The following is a 13053-nucleotide window of genomic DNA, read 5'->3' as shown; positions in this document are numbered from 1 at the left end:
CAACTTCATGACAGCTACTCCTGATAGGGTATATTATATCTTCATTTTATGGATGCGTGCCCTTACATGTGTGAGTTGGTTCTCCATACCACTGTCTCCTCTCAGATTCTAATACTATATGGAATATCATAATGCTGTAGAACTGATTGCATACAACTGCTTCTCTCTCCAGAATGTGAGCCATGCAAAGGCAGGCATGACGTTCTATTCGTCTCTGCCTGCCCAGCCCCCGATATAGTGCATGGCACAGAGTAGGTGCTCCGTAAATAGTTGCTGGAAGGATGGCTGGTCAGATGGATGGATTGATGAGTGGATTCATGACATAAAAATAAAATTATTTCTTAAGCCTCTCCGTCTGTAATCCAGTTCTGCTCACAGGTCCCTGCAGTATTGATTCCACACTACTTCACCTGGTTTACTCACGTAAATGGGGATCTCCTTGAAGACAACTACACTGTAAACTCTTCTTAGGCTTCCTACTGCTTCCGTTCTCTCCGGCACTCACATTTGATCATCCCTCACTTGTTTCCCTGCCACTCTTCCCTCCAGCTGGATGGCAGTTCCATCACTTCTCTGCAGACTCTTCTTTTGTACCATCATAAAATCAAGGAGATCTGTTGCCTCAGAGCTGTGAAAAATCCTACTCTGCAGATGTAGGTTGTCCTTCTTAACTTTTGCGTCCTTTTAAGGAAACCTGGGTACTGAGGATATAATTGTGAACAGAACAGTGAGGTCCCTGTCCTCACTGATGTTATGTTCCAGTGGAGGAAATAGAATAAACATATAATGGGTAATTTTAGATAGTGATAAATCTATAAGAGAAATGTAAAAGGGAAATGATAAAAGCCAGTTGTATCATCCCTTCGTTACTCTGGCAAAGGCATTTGAGGAAGGGTCACACTAAGGTCTACAGTTTCAGAAGGGGCGGAAACGAAAGTTCTAAAATGATTTAAGGAATGATTTGTATGCATATACATGTAAACTATATCATCATGTTTAAAAAAGAGCATAAGCTCTGAAGCTGGAACTCAGATCATAGCTTTTGTTCCCTGAGTGGTGTGGTTCTGCACGAGTGGCTCAGCCTTCATCTCAGTTTCTTCAACTGAAAAGTGGAGATCATGATACTACCTAACCCGTGGGGTGGCTAAAGAAATGGTGCTTGTAAAGCCCTTAACCAGAGCCTGAGAGTGGCAAATGCACAGTCAGCAGTGTCTGGTTTTACTGTTCTAGACGTGCTTGCTTTCTTAACCGTCTCCCATCTTTGCTTTGCTTTTCAGCTCCAGGGCCTGAGCCACAATGTGATCTTCACCTTGGATTCCTTGTTAAAAGGAGACTTAAAGGGAGTAAAAGGAGTAAGTGTTCAGAAATTTGATTTTCACAATAACTTGAAAGACTGATTTTTTTTCCCCCTGTTAAGATCATAGTAGTACTTGTATGTGAAAATCTCTGAACGTTTTTAGCATAAAGAATGTCTTGGAAAACGATCTTTGGAAAGGATGTCTACTTCACATAATGTTCTTGATAGAGGAATAAGATTAGACATTTTTAGGAAGACTGGTGAGCACCTAGGTGGTGGGGACAGAGAGTCTGAGTCTAGCCTTAGTGACCTCTGGGCGCTGTGGCCCTGACTTCTCAGAAGCTCGGGGTCCTGCTTCATCAACATGATCAGGCCGTTCACCTGCCTGTCTCTCTCTCCCAGTGCTCTGTGTAATAAAGGTGCCATTTGCACAAAACTGTTCTGTGGAAAGTTTCAAGTGCCTTGTATAAAGAAAACCATTTTGATTAAGGTGTTATTTCGGAATTCTTCTAATTAAAAGTAAACATCGTGTTTCTATTCATTTTTTCTTTTCTAAGGATCTCAAGAAGCCATTCGACAAAGCTTGGAAAGATTATGAGACAAAGTTGTAAGTGTTTTGTGTGTGTGTGTGTGTGTGTTTCACTTCGCTTTCTATTTTTGTGTTGTCAGGAATTTGCTAAGAAAAAGTAACTTTGAAGAAAGACAGAGCCCTTAATTAATAACTTCCCATCAAAAAACTGTTCAGTAGCAAAGGCTACATGTTTGAATATGCCAACCTAATTAAAAGTGGTTACATCCTCTGAGCTGCTTGTCTGGAGTGAGATAGACTTTCCTTGGCAATTATTTTGACATCCACGGCTTATGATATTAATTGCCAAATTGTAGTATAATTGTTGCAACTTTTTTTTTCATTATAGCTAGCATATACCTGTGGACTATGTGTATGGCATCTAGGAAATAATAAAAACAGTAGCTAATGTTTATGACATCCTTCTGCATGCCAGGACCTATGCTAAGTATTTTACATGCATTACCTGCTCACAACAGTCCTATCAGGGTGCAGATTTCACCGTTTTATAGATCAGGAAACGACCTATTGAGGCTGAGGTGTGCTTGCTGAGGATTAAAGCTAGAAAGCGCTGGGCTGGCATTCAGTCCGTGTCCCTCTGACTCCAGATCTGAGCAGCATAGCAAGAACACTGGAGTTCAGCTGCCTGACTGCCAGGTCTTTGTGAGGGATTAAGGAGGTAGAGCGTGTGAAGCCCTTGGCCTGGTTCCTGGTTGGTTGCCTGTCTTGCCATGTTCCTTTATTATTATTATTACTGTGAGGCATTGTAGCCCCAGGCCAAGTGGTGGGGCAGGGGAAGGGGGAGAGAAGCTGTGCATTTGTAACTTGTAATAAAAATCTTGGCTGTAAACTTGCGACCATAAACCTAGGAAAATAAAAATATTCCTGTAGGCAACAGTAATAACAGAAAGAAAACAGAAGCAAAAGAAAAACAAATCCAAGATTAACTTTTTTCCCCAAACTATTTTCACAGTTGCTTATGTAATAAATGCATTTTGGGGGGACTCCCTACCTTGGGAATACTTTTGTGCATTGACAGTTAGCACAGCTGAGAGCAAAAAGGTTCTTAAATGGTCAGCTGATGTAAATGAATGCTGTGGACCATCAAGCCTTTCCATGTGAAAAGTGGGTCATAATTGCTTGCTCTCAGGAGCTATAGTAATGGTCCCTGCCCAGAGGTGACTGTGCCACCCACTTACTAATGAAATAAAACTAAGTACTTTCAAACTGAGGGGAGGGTAGCATTCCACAAAGGAGGATGAAAAAACTCTGCTCTAGACTTTGTTATTGAACGTATCTCCTTTGTAGAACATATAAATAACAAAACAAGATGTATGTGCTTTGTCATATTAATAATGATAATAACTGTCAATATTAGGTTATATAACTGTTTTTATGTTAAAAATATGCATTGGTTGAAGACCTTGAAGTACGTTGAAGTCCCTATTATGAATAACACTGTATATGAATCACTGGGGGATGATAAATCACATGTCCTTCATAGCGCTTCTTACAGCATACATAGACTTGTCTGGCCGTTCGCTCTGTATCATTGTTCAGAACCTGATCTCAGTGAGGGCAGTGACTACATTATTATTTTTATTGTTAATCTCACAGTGTTTAGCTTCTTTGCAAATTGTGAATATTTAGTGAAGGAATAAATGAATTATCTAGACTGGAAATATATAACAACAATAGTAAGTCGAGTGGGTTCTGATTTTCAGACCTCCCCAGAAAGTTTGTGTGTGTGTTTGTTTTTAAATAGCTCCCTGTCAACAAATTATTTTCGTAGGATAGACTTCTTTCTTACTGAATAGAGTGGTGCAGGAAGAAAAAGACAAACATTTGTTTCTTTGATATAAAAATTCCTACTTCTCAAGGTTTTTCTAAGGACGAAATCAAGTAATGCATTTAAGCAATTGTCAGTGTCTAACATAGGGTAGGCATTCAATAAATCATTTCTATTGCTTTTTTTTTTCTTCGTAATTTTTGTTTGGTCAACATAATACATCTACATAGATAAAACATCAAATAGTACTTATATCAATTAGAACTTAACTTGCATCTAATGGAAATCCCAAAAATAACAATAGTTTCAACAAATTAAGGGGTTATTTTTCCTTCCCTCACGTAAAAGAAATATGAGCTCTCACCATTCTTTGCAAGTGGCTTCCATCTGCAAGATCATCTCATGATTGCATGAGGCTGCTGCAGAATCATCCATCAAACCCATGTTCCAGGCAGCAGAAAGAAGTGAAGAGGGATAAAAGGACACACTTCCCAACTGAGTCACCCTACTTTAAAGAACCTTCTCAAATTCTCCAACTAGCAACTTCCACCAAAAATAGTTTCAGAAAGTTATTTTTCATAATGTGTGTTTTGGTGCACCTAATGATGCAGGGTTCTTTGCTAATGTTGAAGGGGGAGATAAACATTAAATAGTCAATAAATATGCTTCTAAGGAAAATACTATAGTCCTCTGCCCACCCTTGCCTATTTTTCTAGCCCCTCTGCCCTTTCGAACTCTTCATTTAAATTGGTTGTCTTGCTCCATGCTCCTCAATAAATATCCTTTTGCTGTTATTTCTTGGTTCATCTATGACTTCCTATATTGACTTCCTGTTGTGGTTGATGATTACTTAGCTGCCTTACACAACTGCCCCATCACTTTACCATCCCTGTTCATCCAGTACGATTACTACCAAAATTTTTGCTTACAGTGGTTGTCATTGTTTACAATTTTATGCGTATAAATATTCATTGCCAAATTGAATGGAGTGTTAATGTTGTAATTCTGTTCTAGGATACAGGTTTTTTTTTCTTTTTCTTTACTAAATAATTGCATCATTTCTTTATTTGCTTAGTTTTATGTGAATCTTTATCATCTGCTCCAACTGATGCCAAACTCGTATCAATGATATTTCTGTTTAGAAAATACATTATGTATGTTATTATACTGATAATATATTTATTATCATTAAATTATCTGTCAGTTCCTTCTTTTCTTTCCTGGAAACATCCTTCCAGAGCTCTTTAGATCAGTGATGTAGCTGTTATCCTGGGACTGCTGTTGGCCTCTCTTTTATATTAGAATTCCTACTTCCTTTTCCTGGGTTAGTCCTGTATTTGGCTGAAATACTTCCTCTAGTTGCTTCTTGGGAGCATCTATAAAGGAGATAAAATGTTCAGGTTTTGGAATGTCCAAAAATATCTTCATTCTACCATCACAAAGAATGAGAATTTGGCTGAATATAAAACCTTGATTTTATTATCTTTTTCTCTCAAAATGCTGAAGGCATTGTCCCATCATTTTCTAATTTCAGGTGTTACTTTTGAAAAATCTCTTGCCTTTCCAATTCCCATTTATTTGTATCTAAGCTGTTTTTCTTAGTTTCTTTGTTTCTGATTTTCAGTTAAAAATTTTTCAGAAATTTTTATGAATTTTCTTGATGTGCATTGACCATCTATTTGAAAGTTTTAATCCTTCAGTTGTAGAAAATTTTCTTGTAACTCCTTCTGTTTTTTTTTTCTTTTCTCTCTTTCTGAAACTTCTTGTAATATTAATGTTGGACTTCCTAGATTGTTCTTACAGTTTCTTCCCTTTTCTGTCCTGTTTTCTTGTTTGTTTGTTTTGTTTTAGATTATTTCCTCAACTTTTATTCCCCACAGTTGAAATTTTCATTTTGGCTATCATGTTGTTTTTTTCTCCATGGGCAGGCACCAGGAATCGACCCCAGGTCTCTGCCACTGAGCCACCATTGCCCGCCCTTGGCTATCATATTTTAAATTTCTGAAAGCTGTTTTATCAGTGTTATTTTTTGCCTTTTAAAAATATTTTTTGGGTGCACAGGTGGTTCAGTGGTAGAATACTTACCTTCTATGCAGGAGAATGGGTTCAATTCCCAGACCATGCACCAACAACAAAAAACAAAACAAAACAAAAACCCAGTTTCTTTAGCTCTCTGAGGATTTTAATCACATTTTATGAAATTTATCTGCTCCTATTGCCTCTGTTTCCTCCTTCCCACTGCCCCCATTCTACGCCCCCCCATACACATTTATAGTTTATATCTCTTTTTAATTTTGGAACCATTTCCTCAATTACCTGATAATCCTTGCTACCCATTCAGTTTTCAGAATGAGATACCCAAAGGCTCCATTCATGAGCAGGGTTTGCCAACCAGTGAGCTTTTTTATATAGAGATTTTAGGATGCCAAGATAGCTTTTTTATCAGGAAGATTCCAAATGTCAGAATTTGGAAGAGGTCTGTCTTCTGGGACCATGGAGCTCCCCCAGCCTCTGGCCAACTGATCGTATAGCATGAGATTCTCGGTGCTCCTCAAACAAGGAGGCAGGGATCCTCTTGTGCTGATTTTCTTTTCCTCCTCTCCAGCCCTACTCTTCCAAATGTTTGTTGAATTCCCTCATTTTTTGTCTCTAATTCTTCTTGTTTTTTGGATTTTATATATTTTCATATCTTTATCACTTTAGTGGGATTGTTGAACGAAGAAGAAATAAGCGCATGTGGTCAAGTCACCATGTTAAACCAGGAAACTATTATTATTGCCAAGTTATGCCTTCACCACCACCACCCCACTTCACCCCACCCCCATATTTCTTCTCAAGCTTCTGTAGCCTTGTACTTATCTGTCTACTTATGTCATTGGTGAGAGAGCTGAGGTTTATTCTCTTTCTTTCTTTCTGGTAAAATACCTACAATCACTCCTCTATGACTACCAAGGTGCCATAATTAAAGACATACTTAGATAATGCATAAGGGTATTAGAGAGAATCCCAATCAGGTTTGCAGTAGATTTTCTATTGGGTTTATTTTCTACTGTGTTTGTATATAGACACAGATATTGGCTTTCTTTTAGGTTTGGTTCCCCACTACCACTTTAAAAAAAGACTTTGAAGGCTGAATCAGTCTTTGCATTCAAGTTACGGGCTGTTTTTAAATTAGAAATCTGTTTTCAAATTAAATGGATTTTTTGGAAAGAAGGTTGTGATTATTGGCATAATTACAAGAGTGTTATCTGTTATAGCCAGGCACTAGCTTCAGTTACCACATGTTTAATGGGGGCTCTCCTTATTTCCCTGATCCCCTGTTCACCCTCTCCCCAACTGAGGAATGTTTTCATGGAATTCCAAATTATACCTTGGGATGTCTTTCGTTCTTTGTTTTGTATAACCCAGTGCCAAGTGGCTGAATGATTAAAATGTGACATTGGGATGTGGAAATAACCCAAACTTAAAGGAATATTGGAAATTATCTTCAACTGATTTTTGTGCATATTCACAAGGACCCATTATATACTTTATGTGGAAATCATTTTATGTCTCATAATCTATTGATAATCATGTAATTCCTCAAACCTCCAACTTTGTAATTCTCCTTAATCATAAAGTACTTAAACCAAGAAAAGGTAAACTATCACAGTTTTTTCTTGCCAACCAAAATGTAAGAGATTTCAGGGTATATGAGTGGTTCAGTGGTAGAATACTCACCTTCCATGCGGGACACCCGGGTTCGGGTGTTTGTTCTCTTTGGACTTAGATTTTTGACTTCTGACTGATGCTGCCACTTAAGAATTTCTTCCTCTTAACTTAAAAAAAATAAGGAATAATCATTCTTGTTAAGGGAAAGACATGAGTGTGTTGTTTTTTTTTTTTAAATATGTCACATTGCTTTTAATTATAGTACAAAAATTGAAAAGGAAAAAAGAGAGCATGCTAAACAGCATGGGATGATCCGCACAGAGATTACAGGAGCTGAGATAGCAGAAGAGATGGAGAAGGAAAGGCGCCTCTTTCAGCTTCAAATGTGTGAAGTAAGAATGCAATTTTTAACCATTTGCCTTGAATTTTAATAACTGTGATCTTCTCCTGCTGGTCAGCAGTTTTTATGCTTAAAAACAGCCTATGTTTGTTTATTAGAGGAGGGAACTGTTTCTTAAGGATTCTAATCTCCATTTTTCTCCAAGCCTTTTGGGACCTGCCATTTCACTGTTGTCTCATATTTTGAACCTTGGTCCTATGGGGGCCCTTTAAGCCAAAACAAGATTCTTTGGTGAGAACTTGAATGTTGCTCGTGAGTGATTGTGGGGGAAATTATGGTGAGGAGTAACACTGGTGGCTATTAAAGTTTTACTGGGACAAGTTTTAGAGCATGTTTTTTATCTTTAACCATATGTCAAGTTTGAGTGACTGAATGAAAGCTTGGATTAAGTGGTTATTAAGAAAGTGGGAATTCATGGGGAAAAAATGCATTGAAAAGCATGCTGCTTTAAAACTTTAGAGGAGTGGTTCTCAAATTCAGTTCCCCTCAGACACTAATAACCCGTTCTGATGCTGAGATTGAGTAACTGAATTCCTTTTATAGTTTTCAGAAAATAGTTAAGTGGTTCGAATTTTCTCAATTTTAAGTTTATCTTTCTTTTTCCCCATAAATCTTTGCTTCTTTCTTAAACTTGCTTGCTTACAAACATTCACACAATAAAAAAAGTGAACAAGACGTGATGTTGGGCAAGCCATGGTGGTTCAGTGGCAAGAGTTCTCGCCTGCCATACCAGAGACTTGTGTTCAATTCCAGATACCTGTCCATGCAAAAAAAAAAAAAAGCAGCAGCATTAATAGAGAATCTCAGCCAACAGCGAAAATTAAAATCAGCAGTGTTTAGTTAACTACATAAATTAATAATGGATTATTTTTATTCTTTCATTTTTGAGTAGCAAAAATTCTTTATAGTTCACCTCCTAGGAGTAAAAATTTAAACATCATATGGTATATTTCTTAAACAGAATATTATTCTACTTGTTTCCTGCAAATAACCTATCTTTCAAGTATCTTACCACATGAACTATAAGTTTGAGAGCCACTGCACCAGGGGGGAATGTTTTGCTGTATTTTACTTCTGCTTGTTTAGTAAATTAATCTTAAGAATTCATAAAATGTTAACCTCTAACTGAGCTTTGTTTTTGTACCCTCTGTGCCTGTGCCAAATCAACATTCTTGAAACTAAGCTTTTGTTGTCTATGGCCATTTTGAGACCCATTAACTTTTGCTGATTCACAGTTGGTGTTCTGCCACCTGTACCCATGACTGCCTGCAATTACCAACATAAAGTTCTGTTTTATTTCCACAGTATCTTATTAAAGTTAATGAAATCAAGACCAAAAAGGGTGTGGATCTGCTACAGAATCTTATCAAGTATTACCATGCACAATGCAAGTAAGTAATCATTCTTGTTAGCCTGAGTCAGCCCTTCTTCACTTCACTGTTGTTTTTTTTTAATTCTTTCTGTTCTGCTTTGTTCACTGTATATAGTGATCTAATGACATTCTATAGAGAAATTAAAAATGGTATTATCTTTCATCTTCATTGTCTTATATAATCAGTAACTCACAGAAAGGCAACTATTTGGCTACTTTAAAATGTTGTCCTTACAAATTCTAGTGTTCTCTTGACAGCCTGTGGAGCTCTTATTACAGATGCAGAGGCCCCTGTCACTAAAGAGGCCTTTCTGGTGAGCCCTTCCTCTCCTTCCTTCCTTGTCATTTTACCTACTTTTTGGATCATTTGCATCATATGTTCCACCTGGAGTTTCATCTAAATTCAATACTTTGGGCATCAAGAACACAACCTTTCTGCAAACACTGCATTCTGGTTCTCCACTGATACCAGTTTTTGTTTGCTAAACTAAAGTGCTCCCATAAGGTTCTGTGGCAGCCCATTTGCTTACTTACTTCTTATTTGCTTCTTGAGATACCTTTCATGGGTTTTCTTACAGAGTCTTTGTGTGAAAATGGGCCAAGTGTTATTAAAACCTGTGTTAATCAGTGAAAGTCATAGAGAAATAGTGCAAGGACCTTCCAAGGTCTATTATGATAGCTCTCATAAGTAGAATAATGTAAAGGCCATTTGGAATAGATAAGATGCTTATTCTTCAAAGAGTTAAAATATATACTTTCTTTTGATATATTTTATTGTTCAGGATTGCTTCTCTTTAGAAATACTTTTTAATAATTAGATTATTTGCATAAATCTGATTGAACTTTTTTCTGCTGGATGCAGAAGACTTAAACTAACCTTTTTCTTTGGCTTCACAGTGTAGTGGGACAGTTATGAAACTTTGAGGTGGGTTGTGGGTTGCAGTGGCCCTGCTTCTATGTCATGCCCCTCACCTGACAGTGAGGGTTCAGGTTCACTTGAAGGAGAATGTGTCCTGCCTGATAATTGTTCGCTTCAGGATACATGGATGGTGATCATCTTAAGGACCTAGTGCTTGCACTTTGCAATAGTGAGTGTGTTACAGCCTGTCAATTTCATGTGAGGGTTCCTGTTTCTGTCAGTTTCCAGCTTAAATTTTTCTAGCATTTAGCGATACGGTAATATTTTGTTCAGGTTACTTATTTTAAAATTTAAAATAGTCCTGCTGTCCCTAGGCCAGAGAAATAATGAAGCCCATTTTTTTTGACCAGTGGCCATCATGTATTGAGCTGCTACTTCTCTATGCCTGGCATTTTCAGTACATTATCTACTTAACTCCATTTCCTGTATAAGGACACTGAGGCTCAGGGACCCAAAGGCTATGTTGTTGTTAAGTGGTAGAGCCAGGATTTGGACTCAGATCAGCCTGACATTTTTTATTATCTGTACTCCAGAAATTGGAAAATTCATACACAGATCCCACCTGTGTCACTCAGCAACACAGTGACCCTCATCAAGCCATTGACCATGCAGCCTGTTTCCTTTTCTGTCATACAGGGTGTATAATAATAAATAACTGTTTTTTGGGTTGTAATGAAAATTTTAAAAAGAGATGTTCCACAGATTGTGCATAATAGTAAGTGACTGACATAGAGTAAATTCTCAATTACCTATCAGCTGCTATATTATTAATATTGTAGCCATAATCTGTTGTCTGAAGATCTCATCATATTTCAGTAATTTACAGAGGAAGTTACCCAGAATTTTTGCTTTTGGTTCAGGGGACAAATAGGATGTTATAGAGGTAAATTCTCCTTCTGTTTAGAAGGCTTACATATTCAGATTTTGCGGTAGGTGATCATAACTAACGTTGTGCTTCACCTTCCAATTAACAAGACACTTTATCAATAGTAACTCATCTGATGCCCCTTGAGGTTAGATAATGTCCATTTATGGAGATGAACATGCTAATATTCAAGGAGGTTCCATAACTTTGTCCAAGGTTATGCATATAACAAGATGTAGCGTCAATATATGATAGGCTTTTGACTCCTAAGCCCTGCATTTTCTTTGAACCAGAGCCAGCTAGAATAGAGAGAAGAAGAAAAAAAGGAACAGAGAAACCCACTGCCTTCAGTGAAGTGTTTTGGTAGATGATCTGTGTTTATGTCTCACCAGGTCCATATCTGAAATCATGAGGTGGGGAGAATCAAGCACAGAGGGAGGGGTCTCCAGAGGAATAATGCAGTTGACAAAGTGCTGGTGGACAGTTACTAAGACATCACTGAGGGACGTCGGGCCATTTCCTTCTCCCTGCAACCTGTCCTCCATTCCTGCTCCTGTTTCTTACCAATGTCAAAGCCCTGTAAATGAACTTCTGAGAGGAGCTCAGCTCAACCTTGGCCTTCTAGACTAAACTTTTGATTCTTTAACTTTATCTTGGCCTGAGTAATATATGATCTTTTTTAGGAAAAAAATTTAGAAAATGGAATTTAAGGAAAAAAGAAAAAAACTCTGTAATTTCCTCACAAAATTGCTGAATTTCCTGTATATAGTTTGTTTTGTTAACAAAAACAGATTACTCTGTAGACTAAAAGGGATTCTTCATTGCATTGATTTTTCTTAGTGTTTATAATATTTGTGGAGAACTTAACTGTAGGAAAAAAATTTGTTTTAGTGAGATAGGGAAACCAAGCTGAGCTTGATAGAATGAGTGAGGGTTTGTCAGGTGGGTAGAGGGAACGGCATACGCAGAGACTAGGAAGGCAGTAATGAGAAATAGCAAGCAACAGTAAGGAATATACCATGGCTGGACCCTAGAGTTTTTAAAGGAAAATGGTGGAAATAAGACTGGAAAGGTATTCATAGACCAGAACACAAAGGTGCTTTATTTCTATGCCAAGTAGCTTAGACAGGGATGAAAGATTGAACGTTAGAAGATGAAAATTTAAATGTGTTCTCCAGTTAAATGAAGGTTTGGAAAAAACCGTGTTTTCTCCAGTCACTGTTGAGAAAAGTCTTTCTGAAGATAGTGTTTATCTTCCTTATTTTAGTAAGAGTCTCTGCTGAAGATGTGAACCTTAAGTAATTTTGGAACTTGCAGGACTCTGTGCACTCTGAAGGCCACTTTTGATTGAATGTACTGTTGAATATACAAATTAAGCTAAAAAAGAAATAAGGATTAGCCCAAGGTGTGCCCTAAAAATTCTTGATGTTGCTTCATTCATAGCCATTTACTGATCATCTGCTTCATGCTGAGTCCTCTACTTAGCACTGTAACACCAAGAGGAGAGAGTCCTCTTTCTCGGGACTTTGTTGTTTTGTGGGGAGACAGCAAAGCAGATACAGTGTATTGAGAAATAATCCACCGTAGAAGCATGGTTAGAGGAACTTCTAAATGGGCAGTGAAAATTCTAAATACCTACCAGTTTACTGAGGTAATCTTCACTTGGTCATTAAGTGAAGGGGCTCAGAATCAGACAGACTTGGATCTGAACGACCTTGAGCAAATTATGAACTCATTGTGTACCTCAGTTTATTCTTTTGTAAAATGGAGATGAAATGGAAGTGCTGAACTCTCATTAGAATTATTGTGAGGATTGAATAGGTAACTCATGTGAAGTGCTTAGCACAGTACTTGGCATATAATAGTGCTCAACAAATACCAGCTCTTGTTATTCTTCAGGGTAAATTAATGGGACCTTTTTATATATGTGGTAAGATGAAACTTTCCAAATCCATCTGCCCCACCAGTTTGAAATCCTGCATCTAAAGTATGTGTTAGAAAACAGAGATCTTTGGGAACTGACTAAACCCTGCCTTGCCTCTTGCCTTTTTTCCTAGTTCAGTCACACCTCTCCTTACAATGTCCAGTTCAATTTCTTGTTATCCCACTGCTTTATATGTCTTTTCTCTCCCTTATATTCAAATATGGCAAACCAGGGGGAATTGCTATATCTGTAGGGGGCAGATACATTA

The 13053-nt window shown here is 37.6% G+C and overlaps 1 protein-coding gene across 4 annotated transcripts in view; it reads left to right on the top strand.

The window, feature by feature from the left end:
- The window catches only part of ASAP1 (ArfGAP with SH3 domain, ankyrin repeat and PH domain 1), a 401437-nt gene that overhangs the window by 277166 nt on the left and 111218 nt on the right, over positions 1-13053 (top strand). For all 4 annotated transcript variants that reach the window (XM_077167668.1, XM_077167667.1, XM_077167671.1 and 1 more), the window contains 4 exons: positions 1278-1352; positions 1855-1904; positions 7568-7697; positions 9011-9096. In XM_077167668.1, the coding sequence (XP_077023783.1) occupies positions 1278-1352; positions 1855-1904; positions 7568-7697; positions 9011-9096 (341 nt within the window). The remainder of the gene's footprint in view (positions 1-1277; positions 1353-1854; positions 1905-7567; positions 7698-9010; positions 9097-13053) is intronic.

Source organism: Tamandua tetradactyla, chromosome 6 (assembly GCF_023851605.1).
Source record: "Tamandua tetradactyla isolate mTamTet1 chromosome 6, mTamTet1.pri, whole genome shotgun sequence".
NCBI classification, from domain to species: domain Eukaryota; kingdom Metazoa; phylum Chordata; class Mammalia; order Pilosa; family Myrmecophagidae; genus Tamandua; species Tamandua tetradactyla.
The sequence above is the reverse complement of the archived record's forward strand: the minus strand, read 5'-3'. Positions and strand labels throughout refer to the sequence as shown.